The sequence below is a fragment of the Anoplophora glabripennis genome, unplaced genomic scaffold, assembly GCF_000390285.2.
Source record: "Anoplophora glabripennis isolate ALB-LARVAE unplaced genomic scaffold, Agla_2.0 scaffold87, whole genome shotgun sequence".
Taxonomy (NCBI): Eukaryota; Metazoa; Arthropoda; class Insecta; order Coleoptera; family Cerambycidae; genus Anoplophora; species Anoplophora glabripennis.
The window spans coordinates 1,013,596-1,037,888 of record NW_019416928.1 but is presented as its reverse complement, the minus strand read 5'-3'; the positions used below and the strand labels follow the sequence as shown (position 1 = coordinate 1,037,888).

The 24,293-nt window shown below is 32.9% G+C and overlaps 4 protein-coding genes and 1 pseudogene across 4 annotated transcripts; 2 read left to right on the top strand and 3 right to left on the bottom strand.

Annotated features, from left to right (window-relative positions):
• Positions 1-7,218: 7,218 nt before the first annotated feature.
• On the bottom strand, positions 7,219-7,661 carry LOC111692025 (annotated as a pseudogene).
• A 2,012-nt stretch (positions 7,662-9,673) lies between these two features.
• LOC108907166 (cuticle protein 19-like) lies at positions 9,674-10,203 on the bottom strand. The gene is made up of 3 exons (XM_018710710.1): positions 10,189-10,203; positions 10,044-10,109; positions 9,674-9,988 (listed from the first exon to the last, which is right to left on the bottom strand). Exons 1-3 carry the CDS (start codon positions 10,201-10,203, stop codon positions 9,674-9,676), a joined length of 396 nt encoding a protein of 131 aa, XP_018566226.1.
• A 4,806-nt stretch (positions 10,204-15,009) lies between these two features.
• On the top strand, positions 15,010-15,467 carry LOC108907165 (adult-specific cuticular protein ACP-20-like). The gene is made up of 2 exons (XM_018710709.1): positions 15,010-15,054; positions 15,153-15,467. Exons 1-2 carry the CDS (start codon positions 15,010-15,012, stop codon positions 15,465-15,467), a joined length of 360 nt encoding a protein of 119 aa, XP_018566225.1.
• A 1,928-nt stretch (positions 15,468-17,395) lies between these two features.
• Positions 17,396-17,907, bottom strand: LOC108907163 (cuticle protein 19-like). The gene is made up of 3 exons (XM_018710708.1): positions 17,893-17,907; positions 17,763-17,831; positions 17,396-17,710 (listed from the first exon to the last, which is right to left on the bottom strand). Exons 1-3 carry the CDS (start codon positions 17,905-17,907, stop codon positions 17,396-17,398), a joined length of 399 nt encoding a protein of 132 aa, XP_018566224.1.
• A 5,873-nt stretch (positions 17,908-23,780) lies between these two features.
• Positions 23,781-24,293, top strand: LOC108907162 (cuticle protein 19-like). The gene is made up of 3 exons (XM_018710707.1): positions 23,781-23,795; positions 23,857-23,925; positions 23,979-24,293. The coding sequence occupies exons 1-3, from the start codon at positions 23,781-23,783 to the stop codon at positions 24,291-24,293; spliced, it is 399 nt and encodes a 132-aa protein (XP_018566223.1).

Sequence of the window (24,293 nt, the reverse complement as noted above, 5' to 3'; positions counted from 1 at the left end):
AATTGGCTAATTGTGTTTCTCAAATTAACAGAGCGCATTTTAAAGAATATATAGAATACAACCATCTCAAGAGACTCTGTTATTTGTCTAATTTCCCACGTCTAAGAATACGGACCTACGAGGATATGGCCCCTTGTGACTAATTTTAAATATAATGGCAATCGATGTTAGTTTTCAATTCCGGTGCTTAAGAATGCCTGCTTTGGTTTGCTCAAGAGCAAGCCGAAATAAAAGGAATTATTCTGTTTGCATTTATTTCATTGAAATTAGGTAAAGGAAATTCATAACTAGTTGTAGTTTCTATAACAAATTAAAGATAAAGCATTTTTTCTTTCTCTTGGTGTAAAAAGGTATCTTTCACGCAGAAAAAATCATACTAAAAATTTACACAATTTAAACAATATGAAAAATTATACAAAATTTATACAATGTCGATTATAATTTACATAGAAAATACGACTAACTATAATTTGTATTACATTACCAACAACTTTTTTTAATGCTTGTATTTAATTTTATTGCAATTTTGTTAAGGCTGGCGTTTTATAGATAAGAAATAGTACTTTTAGTAAGACAATGATACAACAAGAAAATCCATCTAAACTATAAAAATGTTGATATACAAGGATTCCTTTAATATTATGCAGGATCATGGGAAACATGGGCATCCACGTAAAAATTAGATTATAACTTTTCTCGTTTTGTCGAGGATTTTATAAAAATACTCAATAATTACAATTAATTGATGTACTAGGCCAAGCAATAAAACATTTCCTCATGACATAAAAACTACCTGGAAACTGATTGTGCGATTATGTAAAGGACAATTAGTAGATGAATTCTGCACACTTTTCAACTCGCGGATCATAATCTTAAATTTGTTATTAACAATTTTCAACAAAAATTTGCATTTTTTAAATTTTTTTTCTTATAAAATGGAAACTACTGAAGAATCTTAATGTTGTCAATGGATGAATCGTAGAGAATGAAATTACGAAGATAATTTGAGGTCGAATGATCTGATCGGATAATTACAATCTGGAGAAAATCCGGAAAAACTGGAAAATTTGACGTTTTCTTTAAAAATTCACAACTCCGCCATTTTTTAATTTTAAGAACTGAAACTTTGCACACAGGTAGATATTTACATGAATTTTATGTGTGCAAAACCCTGATTCTGCCATACAAGTGAAGAGATATTGCTGCTAACTTGCTTAAATTTTCCAAAATCTTCGTCAAGACTGCTATAAATTCACTGAAAACTTTTGAATTCTGACCCCGAAATCCCACGTATACCAAATTTGACGTAGATTGATGATTTTAGAAAATATCGTCCGCCATATTAGATCCGCCATCTTGAATTTTGCATATCTGACTTCAGGTTCGTAATCAGCGACCTCAAAACTCCCGTATGCTAAATTTGGCGTAATTGGAAAATTTTATAATTTTTTTTGTTTAAATATTGATTTGTGATCGATATTTTTGAGGTTAGAAACAGCAGAGACGTGTCAGCTTAATTCTGGAGGTGGATTTGAATTCAGCGGGTCCATTTCCTTATTGGAGAAAAGAAGAATATGAAAAATGTAGGTTTATTTTTTTTCTCGTTCATTTTCGCACTTTTTTAGTGGTTTTTACCAGTTTTTTTGGGATTAGACAAAAATGTGATGTAGTAGCTAAATTCAAATATCGGATTCATATTTAGGAGGTCAAAATACATTGGAAAGCAATTTTTTTCACAAAAATTGAGAGCTTTCACGCGCCACATTGGATCCGCCATATTGGATTTTGCAAAGGTGCACTCAGCATTTGGAAGTAAACTCCCTAAGCTCTAGGGGGGCTTTAAAATGAGCTCTTGGTCAAATTGTGGTAATATGTGCTTTAGTAAATAGTTTCATAATACAGGGTGAGTTTTTTTCGATGTTTAGTGTAATAATCTGGGAAAGTAGCAGAGATACCTACAAAAAAGTTTAATTGAGGAAAGATGTGCAGTTTTATGATCCTTATTAAATGTTACTTCTATTTTTTGAAACAAACATCATGGCTGACTAGATATTTGGAAAAATCCGAATTCGATCAAGTCCTTCAGATGCGTGTAGCTCTGTTGCTATTTATTTTACAAAAAAAAAATTAAATTACAAAGTTGCAGGTTTTTGAAATGTTAATAAGACAGTGTGATCAAATTGTTTGTCTGCACTTTCGTTTTCAAGTTATAACATAAACTTCAAGTTTTTTAAATGTAAACCATAGTTAGCTACGAGTTAGAAAAAAATGTCTTTTTTATGCTTTCCAACGATTAATATTTGGTATGGTTATTTTGAAAAATGGGAGAATTACAGTTGTTTTTAATTATGGTTTACATTTAAAAAACTTAAACTTTATGTTATAACTAGAAAACGAAAGAGCACACGAACAATTTGATCACACTGTCTTATTAACATTGCAAAAACCTGAAACTTTGTAATTTAAAATATTTTTGTAAAATAAATAGCAACGGAGCTACAGGCATCTGAAGAGATTGGCGGAATTCGGATTTTTCCAAACATCTAGTCAGCCACGACATTAACATAAAACTGCACATCTTTCCTCATTAAAGATTTTTTTGTATCTCTACTACTTTCCCAGATCCCTACACTAAACTTCGAAAAAAAACTCACCCTGTATATGCTACAATCACAGAGAAATTCAATAGGACAATATTATAAAACATTACGGTAACAAATGTAAATTTTTACAATTCTGATAGATTTTTGCACAAAACGGAAGACCACCATAATATTAGAGTAATTTTGTATTGGGGATTTTGAAACGTTCTGTACATCTAACCAGATGCATTTATGCAATTCGTTTTTCAAAAACAAAAAAACTAATAGTGGAATCCTTCCTCGCATAACGATTGCCAATGGATACAGATGAGCAGTTATTATGTTGGTTAGAATTTTTTTAATATCGTTGCAACAATTGTTCTTCCTGCAGTATCGAAAAATATATGAAATAATAAATTTTGAGGTTGCCGACTGTGACACTGAAAATAAAACGACTATATGGATATTTTTTTATATTTTTCATGTATTTGGTCATCTTGTTCTACGAACCGTTGAAATACTGTAAAATAGTTGCGTTTAACATTCTTACGTATTGTATAATAATTTCATGCATACTTCGTTAAGTTTAGTATATAAGCCGTAAAATAAAATTTGTTGAGAACATAGTTGCACGGTGGTACCACAAGTAACAATCAAGTGAACATGAGAATTACAATTGTAAGCTAAAGTCCTTATCAAATAAGTTTTAATAGAATAAGTCTTTATATCAGATCTTTATTTATTAAGAATACAATAATTTTTTTTTCAAATTATTGTTTTCCATGTTAGTTTCCTTAATCTTCCGTCCATTAGATTTTACATATATTTGTTTAAATATCACGAAAAATAAACTTAAATGTTCTTTTCAGTATCTACTTGTAACGTTCAGCATCATGGCTGTGGTGCTGGCCGACGCTCACCATTTCGAAAACTTTGGAGCTTTCGAAAAATACCTTGAAGATAAATACGGTTGGGACCTAGGAAGCAATTATGCAGAAAATTATAAGGATGACCATGATGGTGGACACGGAGGGCACGATGGCGGTCATGGTGGTCACGGAGGGCATGACGGAGGCCATGGTGATGATGGTCATGGTGGCCATGGTGGTGGTGGTGGTCATGGAGGTCATGGTGGTGGTGGTCATGGAGGTCATGGCGGTGGCGGTGGTGGTCATGGTGGTGGTCATGGCGGTGGCCATGGAGGACATGATGGCGGCCATGGAGGTCATGGTGGTGGTCATGGAGGTCATGGTGGTGGCGGTCATGGAGGCCATGGAGGTGGTCATGGAGGCCATGGAGGTGGTCATGGAGGGCATGGTGGCGGCCATGGAGGACACGGTGGAGGCCATGGAGGTCACGGCGGTGACGGAGGTCATGGTGGTGGACATGGAGGACATGGCGGTGGTCATGGAGGACATGGGGGAGGTCACGGTGGAAACGGTGGTGGTCATGGAGGTCACGGGGGAAATGGTGGTGGTCACGGAGGACATGATGGTGGTCATGGTGGTGGTCACGGCGGCGGCCATGGTGGTCATGGAGGACACGGAGGAGGTCATGGAGGACATGATGGTGGCCATGGAGGTCATGGGGGACACGGAGGTGGTCATGGAGGACATGATGGTGGCCATGGCGGACACGGTGGTGGTCATGGAGGCCATGGCGGCGGTAATGGAGGACATGGCGGACATGACGGTGGTCATGGGGGAGGTCATGGTGATGTAAGTTTAAATATAAATTAATAACGTTATGTGCCTTTTTATTTCATTTCGTCTATTTTTTGTCGAAATATTTAAACAGTTTTCTTCTATAAATTTTGCTGCCAAAGTCGATTATAAAAAAATAACAATTTTATTTCCAGGATCATGGTCATTACGAAATTCAGTACGATGTTTATGAACCTTATATGGAACTGCCCTCATATCTTTCGTGGTAAGGAGGAAAATTGTGACCGATTGTTTTGGAACCATATAAAAACACATACAAAGGCATGACGAATATGGACACTAAATTGTTGATATATTAGAACCAAAGAATTGATTAGGAATATGTTGTTATGTTATATAGTTTTTCGGTACATCAAATTTGTAAAACATTTTGCTGAATAAATTATTGTTATTATCAGTACTATTTTTTCTTGGGTGACATTTCTAAAAGTATATCTCAGAAAGTATATGATGATATTAGAAAACAATAAAATATTAACTCTATAAAAAATAAGTCAAATAAGAAGGAAAAAATCAAATCTAGAACAGCGTTTTATTTAATTAACTATCACGTAATCCACTGATAGTAAGTTAAAAATTGAACCTGTCTAAAAATATCAGTTTAATAGTATTGATTGAATGATTTATTAAGAAATGGTTTACTGGTACGTTTCGGTCATAATTATGTAATTATTATAACAAATATTGAATAAAACGTTATTTGTAATGTTATAAATTAAATTATAATGCATAATTGTCAGCCAATTAGAGATCTAGATGAATGGAATATACAGGGTGTAACTTAACAACTTCGGGAGCGTGTAGAAAAAGTGAAAATAAATTGACATTATACAGGGTGTCCCACCGGGAACTGCGTCGACCGATATCTAGAGAAGTACTGCTCTGAAAAATTTGAAAATATGGCAACGTAAATAAAATATCTAGAACTCTTCAGCACCTCTGGTTATATCGGATGTCGACACCAACTTCGTTATTTTAAATGGCACACCCTATATATTATTATATTTTAGGATTCTACGTTAAATTTGGAGGTCACTTTATTAAAAATTCGATACCTAGAAGTTCTAGATTTTTAGATATTAATTTTTTAACAAAATATTTAACAGATGCAAGGATCCGCAAAGATGCTAGTAACTCTTTTTACGAGCCTGATATCAAGCGGATTTTTCGTACCTGTAAAGGGCATAGAAAACGGTAAATTATGGTATACCAACAAATTAAGGCATTAATACTAGATGTTTCATTTTTGCTGTTACATTTTGACATCTTCAAACAGTTATAACTTTTTTAACTTAAATGGAACACCCTGCATTTTTTTACTCTGTCGTATGCAGATTGAAATTTCCTTTCAAGCCGTATTAACATTGTTAGGGATACCATTACTGTTTTTAGAAATATTTGCAATTTTCTATTTTTTGGACAATTTTTCTCGTAGCAGACCTGTTATCAAATTGGCCATGATCAGAAACACTCCAAAACAATTAAAATAACTGATATTTGGCAAGTTAGTTGTCAAATTATTGTTATGTCTGTAATATGTAGTTTTAGCTGAAAATTTAAATAAAAATGGTCGAAGATCGTTTAAATTATACTTATGAGGATTATTTTCATTTGTTTGTTATTCATGGAAAAAAGCACCAGATTCTCTACAATGCACTACATGTTCTTGAAATTACTTTGTCACATTTTCCATTGATTGACGCAGTTCCCGGTGGGACACCTTGTATAAAAGCGTCAACCATTTCCGAGATACGGAGTGTTTAAGTTGCACCTCGATAAAAATATTTCAAAAAACTTACTTGTTCACTAGGTTATTCTTAATCTTAGTAAGTTTACGCTTGTTTGCAAGAATATGATACATGATGTAATTTTTTTAAGATCTCAATCCTCCCATTAACATTTTTTATACTTTAAGTTTTGTCTTAATTTTTATGTTAGGATAGGTACATGTTACACTCAAATAAATCAAATCATATATCAACTAAAAAGTCATTGACTTAAACCGTTTTAAAGTTATCTGGAAAAATACTTGAACATTCTATATCTCGGAAACAGTTGAGTTTTCGACATACGTTTATAAAACAAGGTCAATCTATTTTTACTTGTTCTACCTGCTTCCAAAGTTATCAAGATAAAGACTGTTACACCCTGTGTACTTTTCAGTTAGCTCTAATACACATTATTTTTTTAAATAATGTGTACTTAATCAAATGAAGAAATAAGTCAACACTTTTATATACTAAATATATTAATAACAACTAATACTATAAAAAACAATGTAATAACTAAACGAACATATACTAGAACCGTTTTAAGATTGCCATTACGTCACGAGTGTGTCGTAATATCAAAGACAATCGTTGTGAGCGTGATTCATTATTTGTTAAACGCACATTAAAGATATATGATGGTGCTCTGTGGATATGATGGTATAAATGTCTTTATAGCCTTAATCTATCACAGACAATCGTTGGAGTATTTTATTTGTATTAGAGTGTTGAGTATTAGTTTTAGACTGTAGTTTGAGTACCGCAGTTAGCAAAACATTCAGATAAAAAATTTGACAGCTGCTTTGATCGCGTCTCCGCGATTTTGAGGTTATATGTAGAATTAACTATGAACTCCAAATAGTTTATTATATTATTGTAATAAATATTTCCTTAATAGATTTTTAATGAATAAATTCATTTTTTATTAAAAATGTACGAGAAATTATTTCCGTTTATTTTATTCAAAAAGGTACATAAATGTAACGATATAGGCAACCAGTATTAAAATTTAGGAGATATCAAAATTTGGGAATTGTCAAGAAGGCATTTCAATTATATGAAAACGGTGACTAATTTGACTAGGATTTTTGTCTTAGTTCATACGAATATTGCTTGTGACGCATTGAAAAAGATACAGCGGTTTTAGTTTATGCTATCAATGACGGTGCCCTGGTTACTCCAGTGTACAACACCGACGTAGCTTGTACCACCCTCACCACCCTTTTCCCCATGCTTTCCGTGATACGGGGGGTGCTTAGCATGCCCCATTCTTTCCACGGTGGCCTCAAATCCGGTGTGGGAGCCAGACACCCACGACGTTCTTCCCATCCCTGTGCTCCTTCTGTGCTTGGAAGTCGTGGATGTGGGGATCTAGGATGTCGTACTGAAATTGGTCACCAACGTGATCCTATGAAGTATAATTAAAATTTAGTGCGAAGTGTAATTTTCGTCCGTACAAATAACCACTCTGAGCTTGACCTAGTTACTGCATTGTAAACAGTAGATCTGTTGATTAGATGGGACGATTCAAGGACGGCTTCAGTTTCGCGTAAAATTCTTGATTCATTTTTTGGATCACATGACATTTTAGACCACCGATTAGTTAATGACAATTATATATTAAAGATATATTTTTAATACTTATTTTTCCAATATTTCAGAGCGTCTTTTGAGTGAGCTCTCACTTCCCAACAAGTTACCTTCCGAGTTTTTGACTGCCCCGAGATCACAAACGACTTTTAAATTCAGAGAGTTGTCTTTTAATGAAGGAAGAACTATTTTAAATAAGTTAAAAGTAAAAAAAGCAAAGATGCTTACGATTTGAATGTTCCAATCATGGAAACTCTTAAAAAGATTATAATTTTTCCACTATTTAAAGTAATTAATCAATGTATTAGCTCCAACGTATTTCCTACAGCTTTCAAGTTATCCAAGGTTATTCCTGTTTTTAAGAAAGGTGAGAAAGATGATGTATCTAATTACCGACCAATATCTCTTGTTCCCATTCTGGCAAAGGTTTTCGAAACTGCCTTAAAAATGCAAATTGCAGAGTATTTTGAAAACAATAATATGTTCCATTCTAGTCAATACGGTTTTCGGAACAAAAGGTTAACAACTTTAGATATTAACCAGTTGTCTATGATTATTTTAAACAATTTCGAATCAAACAATGTTGCTAGTGGAAATTTTTACGATTTGACTAAGGCATTTGACTGTGTGTCCCACAGAATCCTTTTAAATAAACTAAAATTTTAAAATTTTGATGACAATAGCGTGCCCTTTATTGAGTTTTATCTATCGAACAGAACTCAGTATGTTTTTTATAATTCTTGTTCTTCACACTTAACAAAAATAGTTCATGGAGTTCCCCAAGGCTCAATATTGGGCCCTATTCTATTTCTTATCTATATCAACGATTTCCCAAATTGTGATATAACTACTGATTTTATTTTATTTGCTACCGCTTTAAAGTCAAATAATAACTTAATTAAACTCACAGAGGATTCAGTGGATACGCTGCCGCTGATAAAGGACTGATTTATTGCTAATATTGCTTAAATGTTGACAAAACTCCGTCTTTGCTTTTTACACTTAGCCATATCAATACTTATGATAACTCAAATTGCATTAAATTTCTTGGAGTTAACCTTGACACTAAATTGAGTTGGGAAAAACATGTCAATGATTTATCCACACGTTTATCTAAGAATATTTTCCTACTGCGTAATTTGGATCGTGCAGTATCTAAGTCTGTACTCATATCTGCATATTATGGTCCTTTTCATGCTACCGTGACATGCAATTTTGACCTGGGGTCATTCGTCTCACAGTGACATAATTTTTGGTTTACAACGTAAATGTATTAGAATTATGGCTGGAATAAAATACAGAGATGATTGTCGGGAGCACTTCAAACTGCTAAATATTCTTACAATGTCGTCAGTTTATATACTTGAATGTCTCATTTATATAAAAAATAATCAGAATATAGATTTGTACGACAAGAAAATTTTCATTTCCATCATACAAGAGAGCGACACAATATTAGGCCAAAATTTCCATCCATCTGAGATTCGATCACTAAATTCAGACTGTTTTAAGGCCAGCATTAGAAAATATCTTAAGAGAAAAGCGTTTTACAATTTTGGTTAGTTCCTTGCTGACCAGTTTTTAGATACATAATGTATGTTCGTAATATTCACTTTTTTATGCTGTTTACGTTATATTTATCTGAATGTGTTTTTTTAGCTTTAGTGTAGTATTGCTTATAATATTATGTTGTATCTTTCGCGTTTTTCTTTCTTTGATTACATTTTAATATTTAGACACCGATAAATGATTTGATTTAATTTGATTTATATCATTATTAGAAGAAAGTTAGGTTAGAAATATATACATATTTCAGCATGATCCTAACACCTTTTCATGGTTTACAGGGTTGAACACAGAGAGTAATATTAATTTGATTTCGTATAACAGAGTCAAATAATTAAATGCTCTTAGAGTATTAAACTATTATTATTACTATTACTAACAAATACAACATTTGGAATAAAAAAACTTAATAACAACAAAGCATTTGAATATCATCCACCTATCAATGACCGTGGCTTTCACCCTGATTGCTCCAGTGGGTGATTCCAACATAACTAGTTCCACCTACACCTCCTTTTTCTCCATGGCCATGCTTTCCGTAGTGTGCAGGATGTTGGGCATGTCCCTTCCTTTCCACGATGGCTTCAAATCCGGTGTGTGGGCCAGACACGTACTTGACGATACGCTGGGTGCCGTCAGGTTCGTGCAAAGTGTATTCACCCACTACGTTCTTTCCCTCCCTGTGTTCTGTTTGAGAGTGAACGTCATGGGTGTGAGGATCTTGGACACCGTATTCAAATTTATAAGCTGCGTGATCCTACGAAGAAGATATTTAAGTACATAGAATAGGTAATAAAGGTGAATAGACTTACGTCATGCTGAACGTGATGGTTTTGAGGTACTGCTACTGCCACAATGGCGGAAAAGGCGAGGAATATCTACCAAAGAAATGTACGTTTGTAATAAATTTTAAAATGATGAAAAATCTTGAATTTCAGGTTAATTATAGCTACTTACAATTTTATTTTGCATGGTTACGTATGTGTTTGTTGTTAGCTTGATGTTTTTTGGATAACTGATACAAATTTGTCAAATGTACCGCATTATATACATGGAAGAAGTTATGCAATTTTTTAATGAAATAATAGAACTTGAATTATTATTCAAATTGATTTCCAATCTGTTTAGTTGACACATATCTAGGTACATACATATTATATAAATACATTCACCAAATTTTGAAATGAATAATAATAAGTATTACAGCAGTCATACACTCTCTAATTAAGTTCCGCAAAGATAAAAAATGGTGTATTTTAATATGTTAGAAGTTTAAAAAAGTCTTCTTATTCTCTTTTGTTAACACGCTAATTATAATTTTTTAAATTATACAGGGTGGACAAATGAAAACGAAACCGAGCCATTTTCAGGAACTGCGTCAAGATTGTAAAAAACGCTCGGACCCGTCGATTTTAGATTAAAGGGGGACATTCTTTGCTGGTATTTTTGACTCCGCCACTTTCACCCCCAAGCAAGGGTAAGCATCATCCCAAAATATTTAAATGGCATTGGGGGTTGAGTAATATTTCTTTTGAAAAATCTTACAATTCTCTTTACAACAGACTTTAAATTTTATAATTTCCCCTAATACTTTGAAAAAAAATTACATTTTAAAATTTAAATTATGTTTAGTTGCTTACTTACTACTTAGTTGATTAAATGTTCAAACTGATGACCGTCCGCTTCCATACAAGAATAAAGAGTTTGTTCGAAACGTTCGCGCACATTCCGAAGCATTTCCGGAGTGATTCGACGGCATTCGTCGAGATTTATTTGACGCATATCTTCCAGCGACGCAGGCTGTGTTTTATAGATTTTACTTTTTAGGTATCCCCACAAAAAGAAATCAAGAGGCGATAAATCCGGGGATCGTAGAGGCCACTCAATGCTGCCTCTTCTCCCAATCCAATTCCGTAGAAAACGTTGGTCTAAATACTGATTGACAATTAACGCATAATGCGGAGCAGCACCGTCCTGTTGAAACATCAAATTATCTTCATCATACTCTGAAACATTTTCAATAATATCAATCAAGGCAGGGTCAATAGCGTCTTCCAGTAATTGAAAATACATTTGGCCAGTCAAATTAACAGGTAGAAAAAAAGACCCATCAGCCGGTCACCGAAAATTCCAGCCCATACATTTAATTTTTCCGGTTGCTGTGTATGTACCTCGTGAAAAACTCTTGGGTTTGAATCGGACCAATAGCGGCAATTTTGACGATTTACCGTCCCGTTCAAGACAAAACTGCATTCATCAGAAAAACAGATGTTAAAAAGGAACTATGGATCATTCCCTGCTCGCTCACTCATTATTTCGCAAAATTACAAACGGCGGTCATAATCATCCTCATGAAGTTCCTGGACTAAATGTATTTTGTATGGATGGAGTTTATTCTTCTTTAAAATGGTTTGTATGCTAGTTCGATTGATCCCAGACACAGATGCCAGCTGCCTCGTACTTAATGTAGGATCAAGATGAACTTCTCCCAAAAAATTTATTATGGTGAAAAATACACCTGCTTTAAACAATTTTTATTACAATTCGTAACATCAAAATTACTAATGATATTTATTTTAAGCATGGCAACTTGATTAATTACAGAAAGAATTATCAAAAATTTGGTAAACGGTTACATTTAATGGCTTGAACAAAGAGTACATGATTTTTTCGGATATTATTTCTCTTTTCAATAATATTTAAATTTCGGTGATAGAAAAAAGTTATGAACAAAACAAATTTTGAGTTCTAGGTAAAGGTCCAATAGAGCTTCGTCTACTTAGCGGGTATGCCAAATGAGAGACTAATCGAACTTGAATTAAATAAGTTATTTAAATAGAAAATTTAAAAAAATGAACTTTGACAAGCTGTAACTTGCAAACAATTGACAATTCGAAAAAATTTTTCATTACATACTGCTATTATTTTAATCCGTAGAATCACCTCTTGGAATTTCCTGAGGGACTTTCAGAACACCCTGTATATGGAATACTTTCAATAAATGTTATATTTATTAAATAATGCATTTTTGATGCGAGTTGGTTCTGCGTACATTTATGGGTATTTACTGTATAAAATATAGATAAAAAAACGGTGCAGAAAAGTTAACTTTCCCGTATTGTTTGCTGATAGTTGCCTAGCAACGAACTAAAATACTAGAATAGACATTTCCGAACAATTTCAGAAAAATATATCTTTCGAAAACTGCCATCAATTAAATTCGTTAAATTCTTAGTTGACAGGGAGTCTTTTTTGTCACCTAGCCGCTAAATAATGTTATGTTCTAGAACGCCAAAGTCTTTTTCGTTCTAGAACATAAAACAAATGTCAAAATAATTTTTCATAATTTGTCATAGTTTGAAATTGACAGTGCCCATATTGCAGTGAGTTAAATTTATTCCAGATTCAGTGCTGTCAGTTATCGTAGCATTTAGTTTTAGGTGCTCAATGAGGCTGCTGTTAAAATTGTTTAGGTTTACTGCATTGGCAAGACCTGTAGGCTTTGCTGAAGTTCGTAAAAATTTATTTACGATTGAAATTTTATGTTGTATATAATCTTCTATACAGGGTGTCCGGAAATTCATGCAATAAAATTTGGTCATAGATTCTTAAGACAAATTGAGGGGACCTGTATTTTTTCTTTTTGCCATTTGGCCCCCTCTTTTGGAGTTACAGCCCCCTGAAATCTGCCCCTAAGAAGTCTTTTTTATATCTCAAAACCATGTTGTACGAGAATCACTAAATTTGGTACACAGGGGTTTTATGACACGTGGAATCTCACAGTGCCACGTTTTTTGGCAAGAAACCCCCTTAAGACACTTTTTCGTAGCCCCCCTTGTCTTTGGAACCAGAAAAATTTGGTCGCAAATTTGATTTTTTTTAATTATTAGTTAGCTAGAAACCCATTGAATTTAGAACTTTTTTGTCTCTTGATATTTGTTTCGAAAAATGCAATGTTTTTGAGGAAAATGGCGAATCACAATATGCATTCGATCACATTTTGACATTTTTCTCGAAGACATTGCCTTTTACGAAAAAAGTATAAAGTGACAAAAAGTTTCTAAATTTAATGGCTTTCTAGTGGACTGATAATTTTTAAGAAATTTAAATATGCGACCAATTTTTTTTGGCTCCAAAGAGAAGGGGGCTCACGAAAAATTGTCTTAAGGGGGCTCCCCTCTAAAAAACGTAAAACCATTAGATTCCACTTGTCATAAAACCCCTGTGTAGCAAATTTAGTGATTCTCGTACAACAGGGTTCTGAGATATAAAAAAAAGATTATTTATAGGGGCGGACTTCAGGGGGCTGTAACTCCGAAAGAAGGGGCCACTTGACAAAAATAAAAACTACGGGTCCCCTAAATTTGTCTTAAGAATCTGTGACCAAATTTTGTTGCATGAATTTCGGGACACCCTGTATATGTCTCCGCTGCCGAACTAGAACGCCATTCATTCTCAATGTCGTTTAATGGTGGTAATATCGGCCCCTGCGTCGGCTAACAGAGTGGTGGAAGAACGTCTAAAGCAGTGCCCTGTATAAGTTTCCGCATGAGGCAATTTGAAATAAGTTGCTATTTCTTTTGGCACATTCCTTATTTTGTTCACTCCAACCACTTGGTAAACACATTTTTCCCTGACATACTGCATACAAAATCTTCAACTTGTGAAACCACAAAACATCTTCGAGTAACAGTTTTGGAATCGGGAATTCTTATAATGACAATTGAATTTTTGTCTTCTATATCATCGATTGTTATCTTTAGTAGCTTATCTCTTCTCAAAGCTCCACAAACACCAATTATTAAAATGACCTAAGAAGTTGTACAAAATTAGTTAAATCGATCAATTTATATTAATTTGATTTAGGTACCTTTTATAGCAGAAATCTATTATCAGCTGCTTCTTGTAAAAATCTCCCAATTTCCTCTTTCGTTAGAATTCTGACCTTTTCCGGATATTTACATTGTTTTTGATACTTTTTAACATGTAATATATTGACCATAATGTAGTAGGTTAAATTTTATTAATTTTATGTTCGAAATATGCCAGTAACACCGCTTCGGACACTTTTTGAATTTTCTGCGAAATACCTACCACCCTTTGAATTCGTTGTAGGCAAACTCGTAGTGTCTCGACGATTTTTGGAGATTAATTGCGAAACAGCACTATGTGCCGCTTCCCCTGGTAAATGTTCGTCTTTCAAACACGATTCAAACGATTTCAAATATACATTAAATTATCGTATATAACACAATTGTCTTATTTTCTTGCAGTTTTCGAAAAAATTTTGATTGTATCTCGAACTAGAAATGCTTTTGCGTTCTCGAATGAATATTTTGCCTCGCTATGCTCGGTAAAATAACTCCATTCTTGAACGCAAAAGTACCATTTCGTGTTCTAGATACAAATAACTATACATATAAACGATTAATTTGACATAATAACGGAAACATATTTAAGTGTATTAATTATAATAATCTGGGGTCAAGCTGAGAACAAATTGGGAGTCAATTAAAAAATAATTTAGAATTTAGTCGTTACATAATTACCTATACTTTTACAAGTATATAAACTGAGATAATTAGAAAATATTTATCAGTTACATACGATCTTACGAGTACAACTACCACAGTAACATATTTTTCGATATGCAAAATACAATTGTAAGTTTCAATTTTAATCTGATTATTCTGAAATTCTTCCGGTTTATTTTAACAAATTGTTTTCTAATATTTGCTTTTATTTTAGGTACTTTTTGTTCTTTCTGCTGTAGTGGTAATGGTAACAGCTCAAAACCATTACGGTGCACAAAGTAAAGATGAAGTGAGTATTAATTTTCTTTCAATTGGATTTAATTTTCATTGAACCTATTAGTATCTGTGAAAGTCAAGATGTGTTTTTATAGAAAAATATAGTTGCAGGGCCATGCAGCTTATGAGTTTGCGTACGGTGTCCAAGATCCCCACACTCACGACCTACATTCCCAAAAGGAACACAGGGATGGAAAGCATGTGGTGGGCGAATACACTCTACATGAAGCTGACGGCACCCAGCGTATCGTGAAGTACGTGTCTGGCCCACACACTGGATTTGAAGCCATCGTGGAAAGGAAGGGTCATGCTCAGCACCCTGCACACTACGGAAAACATGGCCAAGGGGAAAAAGGAGGTGTAGGTGGTACCAGCTACGTAGGAATCACCCACTGGAGCAATCAGGGGGAAAGCCACGGTCATTGATGGGTGGAAGATATTCAAATGCTTTGTTTTTATTAAGTTTTCTTGTTCCAAATTTTGTGTTTGTTGGTAATATATATTTTTAAACTGAGTTTAAAAGCGATTAATTAGTTAACTTTCTTATGAGAAGTCAAAATAGATATTTTTTTTTGCCTTCTATATTCGGTTATCGATTAAGCAATAATTTTAAATTATACAGGGTGTTCATTAATGATATACGAATATTTAAGGGTTTTCTTCAATAATTACATTAATTTATTACAGACAATACAACGGGTTTTATTTTTTTTAGTCAGGACAAAAATTCAAGAGAGGTCTTATCTTTCGTACGGGGATTTCAAAAATAATTTTATTTGGGTAAAAATCATTGGCGTACCATTTTTTTTCTTTAAAAATGTCAAAGACGGTGCTCGTACGCACGCCCCTGTTAGAGCTAAAAATTATGCTCCTATTGAAAAACATGTGTCTTTATTAACTATCACTACGTACTAAATATCACTGAAATATTTCAATATATTCGAAAATATTAATTAATTTCCTTCTTTTTCTTACAATTTTAACACCCTGTATTTTCGCAACGGAACATTTTTGGACCATAGTTTATAAAGCAAACTATTATTAATTTTCCATGTAGAATCACACCCTGAATATTCGCATATTATTAAGGAACACCCTGTATAGGGCTTTCACTGAGGTCATGACCCGACCATGTTTAATTTTCCTGATTTTTTGATATTATTATGTACCCATCTAGAGTAGCTTTCATGAATTTTTTCAAATTTTTATATCAACACCTCAAGTAAGTTATGAGCATTTGAATATTTTGGGTAAAAAACTTGGCGAAATCTAAAGAATGATAAACTTTTTTTGACAAGGACCAACAATGTATTGCAGTGAATGAATGATTGTTGGGCGCCAAAGAAATTATTGTTGTGATTTTATTTTAAAATTGTGAATTTCAAGAATTTTTTTTAAAATTTTAATCCAGTCAATATTTTTGTTTCAACAGAAACATGAGATCTTATCTCAGTAGTCAATTCTAGCAGGAAGTTGTTCACACAAAAAAAAACAGAGGATCAATTTTTTTCAATTGTGCCAATATCTGGCACAATGTAAAGAAAAACCACTTTCAGTGCAATGAATGAATGTATGTTTAAAGAATATTTCCCAAAAAATCTTATATCTATACCATTCAAAACAAATCTGGCACTTGGTTAAAAATTTAAATTCCTTTTTAACAACAATGTAAGAGCTTTTTTAATTTGTACAAACAGTAGTCAGAAGTGTTTTGATGTTACTTACATATTTTTTAAAATTAAACTAATAAATCATGTAACTATGTCTTCTTAGGTCATAAAATTGTTCAATGCAGTCTTTAAACAAAAATTTTAAATTTAAATATTATAGAGCTCTTTTTTCTTTTACAATATAAAGTAATGCAATATTTATACTCAATTTTGTTGTACAATGCACTTTTAACTTATAAGTTCCTCGTTATTGTTTGATTTCATTACAGTATAAAATTAGTAATAAAGTTTAAGCAAATAAAGTTCGGTTATTTTCTGAGCAGACCCCGTATGTAAATAGTAAATATTATTGAAAATACAAAATTTGATCCAACACTTATCCAAACATTTGTATATTTATGATTTCTATAAGTCACTAGTGGGTCACTTACTAGTGACTTATGACTTATAACTCACTAATGACTTATAGGCCATATTATTCCTTTAAAACCAAAGAAATTATAGTATTGTTATATACAAGTGTTGGATAAATATTATTAGTGGTTTGTGTTCTCATAACAAGGATAGGTAGTCAATAATAAAACATAGTTCATTGGAAAACTGTGTGTATTATTTATATTCTTAACTATAATAATACTGTAACATCTAGAAATACTTATAATGATTTATAATTTACAGATAAAATTAATGATGGTAGTGTTCTTCGGGTCCTTGGTTATTCCAATGCGTGGTCCCCACATAGCTGGTGCCTCCCTGTCCCCCCTTCTCTCCGTGTTTTCCGTAATAAGCGGGATGCTGAGCGTGTCCGTTTCTCTCCACATATGCCTCGAAACCGATGTGAGGTCCGGCCCTGTACTTCACGATACGTTGTGTACCATCGGCTTCTAGCAGGGTGTATTCACCGACGACATTGTCACCTTCTCTATGTTCTTGTTGGGAGTGGACGTCGTGGGTGTGGGGATCCTTCACACCGTATTGGAAGTTGTAGCCGACGTGGTGCTGAAAAAACGAGTTTATTAGTTTTCAGGGAATGGAAATGTGAAATAATTACGTTTTCGTGTCCTGCCAAGTGATGCTGCGCAAGGGCTGTTGCTGCCATGGAAGAAATTACAAGGAGTGCCTGAAAAACAGTTAAAATTATGTAATATTTGAAGAATTGTCAGTAAAGTTTGTACACATACAAGTTTCAGCTGCATGTTGATTTGGATTTTGGAATATGCAAATTGCAAATGATACAAATGTTGAAATTTTCGCCGCTTATATACTAGTATGATATCGATGTAGGGCGTTATGTAATGGCAAGTTTAATATGGTTCCAATTAATTTCAATATCAATAACCTTGCGATATATGATTTGTATTTGGACAAATAAAATGTAATTGTCTTATTAATTCTATATTACGCACTCTTTGTAGGTACAGATAAATATAATTGGTATCCATTTCTAGGATAATTAAGGAAGAATTTAGTAATTTAATCTTGATTGTTTCAATAAAAATTAATTTATACGGCGTCAGAAAAAATGACATAATATATACGGAAAAAATATATGTATAGTATTAAAAATTTATACAACTGTCGCACCGCTGACTATAATTTATAGATAATATACGTCTAACTACAATTTATGTGGCATGTTACCAACAAAGTAATCCACTTGTATTTAAATTATTGTTAAAACTTTGCTAAATACTTTATTTTTAGATAGGATAACTCGTATGACTGTATTAAATTAGTATTAACAAAATGTGAATATATAATAGGTTTTCTACGAGTATCTCTATAGGTATATTATACCTTTTGTTACTACATCAGTGTTGAAAATTATTTTCTTTTGTATTTGTTAGAGAATAAAATTGTAGTGTTAAACTTTACTGAATGTGGCTGATGACAGAATAAGAACAAAAAATATATGGTAAATTACATTACAAGAAATTTAATGAGAGTAAGAATAGATACTAAATTAAATGAAAAATTTGCGGTTCAAGAAGAGATAAGACAAGAAGACCATCATAATCTTAATTCCTTTTTAATTCTGCTCTGGTGTATGTTATAAGGAACGCTAATTTAAATAGAAACCGCTTAGTTTATTACAAAAGGAATCACTGTCTAGCATTTGTTTTCGATTTGGTAATATAAACAAGTAGTAAGGCAGAATTATGATAATGAATGTTAGAATTAGAAGAAGCAGCGCAAGGAATAAGATTTGAACTTAATGAAGACAAAATGTAACATGGACAGAAGTAGAATTTGATAATCAAGAATGATTAAGAATAAGTACAAGAAGAGAAAGAGAATACAGGTTTGATGAAATAAAAGGTTTTACTTCCTTGGGTACGGAATTTTATAGAAAATCAAATATATTATCTAAATATAAGTATAAAGAAGAATAATGTTTGAACAGCAGTGTATAGAAAATTATGAATAACAGGAAAGTATAGCCACGGCTCTACTAAGTCTAAAGTGCTACTATACAGGGTGTTCCAGATATACCTTCAATTAGACGTTTCTGGAAAACTACGCGTACTGGAATTCTGAAAATTTATGTACGGGGGTTTCTCCTAATGTTCTACCGATTGAAAATATTGGCGTCGCCGTGGAACTTCCGGTTCTACCGGAAGTAGACGTCAACTCTCTTATTTCAAATGGAATGTACTATTTTTTATTTAATTTCTGAATTCCACATCGAATTTTAAGGTAAGTTTCATAACCTTACTTTATCCTTAAACTCAATAGTTTTTGAAATATTTTGACTTTTTCAAAATTTTTGAAAAAAACATACCTACACTTAATCGGTTCTATCTCCTCCAATTTTTAAGATAGGAAGCTGAAATTTTAGATGGTCAATACCAAAACGTGTCCAAATATCTGGAATATTCGAAAGTTGGTGCATGTTACACAGGGCGTCTAAAAAACACGGACCAATTGTGTCAAATTGAAAGTTTAATAACTCGCTTATTTTAAATAGAACACCCTGTGTTTTATAATGCCAGTAGATGCACCTGTTAATTCTCTTTCCATTGGTATAAGCATTCCCTATACCTAAATCCCACCGATTTTGAGATATTTGAACATAAGTACAGAGACGAATATAATCCGACAGTTAGCTGTAGGTTGGCTGTGGAAAAACATTTAAATGTCACCAAGTGTCATTACTTATTTAGCAGATTTGCTGTCGTTGCCGTAAAGCGAGTTTGTCGATTTTCCAAGTGTTTTCAATAACATTGGCACACTCTGGGTACACACACGACGACTTTTTAAATTTAATTATCATTTACGGGGAGTGTAATAGAATTGTTAGTAGAACATGTCGCGTGTTTGCAGAAAGATATCCAAATAAGCACAGACCAAGTCATGATATGGTCAGAAGACTATTAAAGAATTGTTCTGAGAATGGAAAGTTTCTCCCGAAACATGATAAAAGTAAGACATCAGTGGACAACGAAGAAAATGAAGTAAATGTATTGGCATTTTTCACCGCTTATCCACAGGCGTCAATTAGAGATGCATAATAAATTCACGTCTATCAATAGGAACTATTCACAGAATTCTGAAGAAGCATAAATGGAAGCCATTTTCATTTATGTTAATACACCATTTGCAACCTGACGATTTACCCCGACGTGTAGTCGTCGTGTGTGTACCCAGAGTGTGCCATTGTTATTGAAAACACTTGGAAAATCGACAAACTCGCTTTACAGCAATGACAGCAAATCTGCTAAATAAGTAATGACACTTGGTGACATTTAAATGTTTTTCCACAGCCAACCTACAGCTAACTGTCGGATTATATTCGTCTCTGTACTTATGTTCAAATATCTCAAAATCGGTGGGATTTAGGTATAGGGAATGCTTATACCAATGGAAAGAGAATTAACAGGTGCATCTACTGGCATTATAAAACACAGGGTGTTCTATTTAAAATAAGCGAGTTATTAAACTTTCAATTTGACACAATTGGTCCGTGTTTTTTAGACGCCCTGTGTAACATGCACCAACTTTCGAATATTCCAGATATTTGGACACGTTTTGGTATTGACCATCTAAAATTTCAGCTTCCTATCTTAAAAATTGGAGGAGATAGAACCGATTAAGTGTAGGTATGTTTTTTTCAAAAATTTTGAAAAAGTCAAAATATTTCAAAAACTATTGAGTTTAAGGATAAAGTAAGGTTATGAAACTTACCTTAAAATTCGATGTAGAATCCAAAAATTAAATAAAAAATAGTACATTCCATTTGAAATAAGCGAGTTGACGTCTACTTCCAGTAGAACCGGAAGTTCCACGGCGACGCCAATATTTTCAATCGGTAGAACATTAGGAGAAACCTCCGTACATAAATTTTCAGAATTCCAGTACGCGTAGTTTTCCAGAAACGTCTAATTGAAGGTGTATCTGGAACACCCTGTATACCATTTTATTTATTTCAAGAATTGTAGGGAAAATTATGAATAGTCAGATATGTGAACATTTAAACAAATATAATATTCTTCCACAACAGCAGTCTGGATTTAGACCTGGATATCGTTGCACAACGGCATTACTTAATATAGGTAGTTGATGACATTATTAGGGCTACAGATGAGGGGAAAACCACTGCTTTTGTACTTTTGGATTATTCCAAAGCATTTGATAAAATTGATCATAACTTGTTACTGCCTATTTTACATTTCATTGGATTTTCGGAGAGTGCAGTTGAACTTATGCCTAATTACCTCAATAATAGGGTTTAATTTGTAGACTAATAAAGGGGAATCGTCTCGGGATGTCGTTTCATGTAGAGTACCTCAAGGTTCTATCCTCGGGCCACTTTCATTTAGTATATATACATGTAATTTGTATAGTGGTTTACAAAATAGTAAGGTAATTAATTCAGACGATACTCAGATCTATTTATCTTTCGATTCAAAAGAAGTAACTCATGCTAATATGGCCTTAAATATTGCCATTAGTAACTTGGTTGAATTCTCTGTAAAACATCACCTTGACATAAATGGGACAAAATCTTCTGTTATGATAGGAACACCATTGAACTAGAGTTTAATCTTAAATAGTAGACACTACTAATACTAGACAAGGGGTTACGTTTTAAACCACATATTAATAAATGTATTCGAAAGGCTTATGGTAATCTGAAAATGTTATAGTCAAGTCGTCATATTCTTTCACGTAAACTTAAAATTCAACTATCGGATGCTTTGGTTCTCAGTCAATTTAATTACTGCGACGTTGTTTATGGTCCTTGTCTTGATAAAATAGAAATCATTAGAATCGAAAAGTTACAGTGTCCTCCATATTTAATTAATAAAATAAAATTTCGTACATACACTTAATTTACGTTACAGGGGACTTATCTCTTTTCATAGGCCCTCAATTTTTTGTACCTAGATGTTTTTCATATAATATTTATAAATTATATAATGCCATTCCAATAGATATTAAATTATTGAATCCTCCAGCTTTTAAAGTTAAATTCAAGGAATACATTTTTAGTTATGCATAAATTTTTACTTATATCACCTCCTATCATAGATCATAGATCCTCATTTTTTTGTAGATGTTTTTGATAATATTTATAAGTTATATAATGCCATTACAATAGGTATTAAATTATTAAGTCCTCCAACTTTTAAACTTAAATATATGGAATACATTTTTAGTCATGCTCAATGAGACAAGTGTTCACATGAATTTTTAATTTATGTATTTTTCCTCTATTTGTAGTTTCTTGTTCCTTCCAATAATAAGTCTACCTTGTAGTGCAGACAAATTTATTTATGAATATTTTAGATATTGGAGCTAAATTTTGATTTTTTTTAATTGATTTTAGCTCCATTTTACAATGTATATTAATGTAACCATTGTTTTCTTTTTATTTTGTTACTGTTTGTACTTACATTGTAAATAAACATTATTACTACGTATACAGAATCAGAGTGGTTGTTAACAACACTTATCACACCTGAATACATGACAGAAATAAAGCTAAATATTCTAACGTAATAAAAGCGTAAAAGCGACAGATGGAACAAAGAATATAGTATGTCTTCGTCAGATGTATATCAATATTTAAATTTTAAATATTTTAGTTAATATTTTCACAATGTACTATAAAGAGTAAATATAATTTGCATAATTTTTTTTGTGGATACTTCCCTTTACTTAAAAGAAAATATAGAAAATGTAAAAAGAAAAAAATTATTTCGACTCTCTACAGGTTCGCTACTAATGGAAATAGAGGTTATCTTTATTTGTTTAAGCTTCTTTCTTCAAGATAATGTTCCTCACCTTCCTACTAATAAGTTTGATTGTTTAAAAGCAGCACAACCGTTGAAAACTTTATTTTTACAATGTTTTTGCACATTTGTTCCTATTATGTAATAGTCTTCATATAAACTGACATCAACAACTCTGAATTTGATTTAACATATAAAATTAACAATTTTCAATGGTAAAGACCAAAGATTTTGAAATTTATTTTGTCATCTCGAAGATTATTTATTTAACTTGTGTGCTGCTTTTAATAAACACACTGTATATGTGTTAACTATAATAATATATTGATATCATATATTTGATTTGATAGTTTGCACATTTTGATTTATTTACTGATTATCCACATAATTAAAATTGTAATGAAACCAGTATATGGGTGTGCTTTTTGCCGTTATATTTCCTAAACGATTCTTTAAATTCTACTGTTCAATTCACAGTTAATTTCAGTTATTCAAATATATTTAATATCTATAGGAAACAGACGTGCTCTAAATTCGTAGGCAACCTTAAACTTTTTATTTATTGACCTAGAAATTGACAATATATCAATAACTCAAGTTATGTAGTCAATATAGTGTTAGTAAAAGTAAATATTAGGTACATTTTAATATATTTTACGAAATATCTAAATCGTATGTGGTAATACACTTACTATTAATGAAAAATTTAATTATTAATTTTAATAAACCCGTTGTTATATAATCCCCCACATTGATATCGCATTAGTATATAAGCAGCGAAAATATTAACATTTTTATCATTTACAATTTGAAACTAAAAAATCCAAATCAACATGCAGCTTAAACTTGTATGTGTACAAACTTTACTGACAATTCTTCAAATATTACATAATTTTAACTGTTTTTCAGGCACTCCTTGTAATTTCTTCCATGGCAGCAACAGCCCTTGCGCAGCATCACTTGGCAGGACACGAGAACGTAATTATTTCATATTTTCCATTCCCTGAAAACTATTAAACACGTTCTTTCAGCACCACGTCGGTTACAACTACCAGTACGGAGTGAAGGATCCGCACACCCACGACGTCCACTCTCAACAGGAACACAGGGAAGGTGACAATGTTGTAGGTGAATACACCCTGCTAGAAGCCGATGGCACACAACGTATTGTGAAATACAGGGCCGGACCCCACATCGGTTTCGAGGCCTACGTCGAGAGGAACGGACACGCTCAGCATCCCGCTTATTACGGTAAACACGGAGAGAAGGGAGGACAGGGAGGCACTAGCTACGTGGGGGCCACGCACTGGAATAACCAAGGGCCCGAAGAACACTACCATCATTAA

Coding starts and splice junctions, on each gene's coding strand:
- LOC108907162 (XM_018710707.1), top strand. Junction 23,926..23,978: donor ACTTGGCAGGACACGAGAAC/GTAATTATTTCA, acceptor ACGTTCTTTCAG/CACCACGTCGGTTACAACTA.
- LOC108907166 (XM_018710710.1), bottom strand. Junction 9,989..10,043: donor ACCATCACGTTCAGCATGAC/GTAAGTCTATTC, acceptor TCTTCTTCGTAG/GATCACGCAGCTTATAAATT.
- LOC108907165 (XM_018710709.1), top strand. CDS start 15,010: ATGGTAACAGCTCAAAACCATTACGGTGCACAAAGTAAAGATGAA. Junction 15,055..15,152: donor GTGCACAAAGTAAAGATGAA/GTGAGTATTAAT, acceptor ATATAGTTGCAG/GGCCATGCAGCTTATGAGTT.
- LOC108907163 (XM_018710708.1), bottom strand. Junction 17,711..17,762: donor ACTTGGCAGGACACGAAAAC/GTAATTATTTCA, acceptor TCGTTTTTTCAG/CACCACGTCGGCTACAACTT.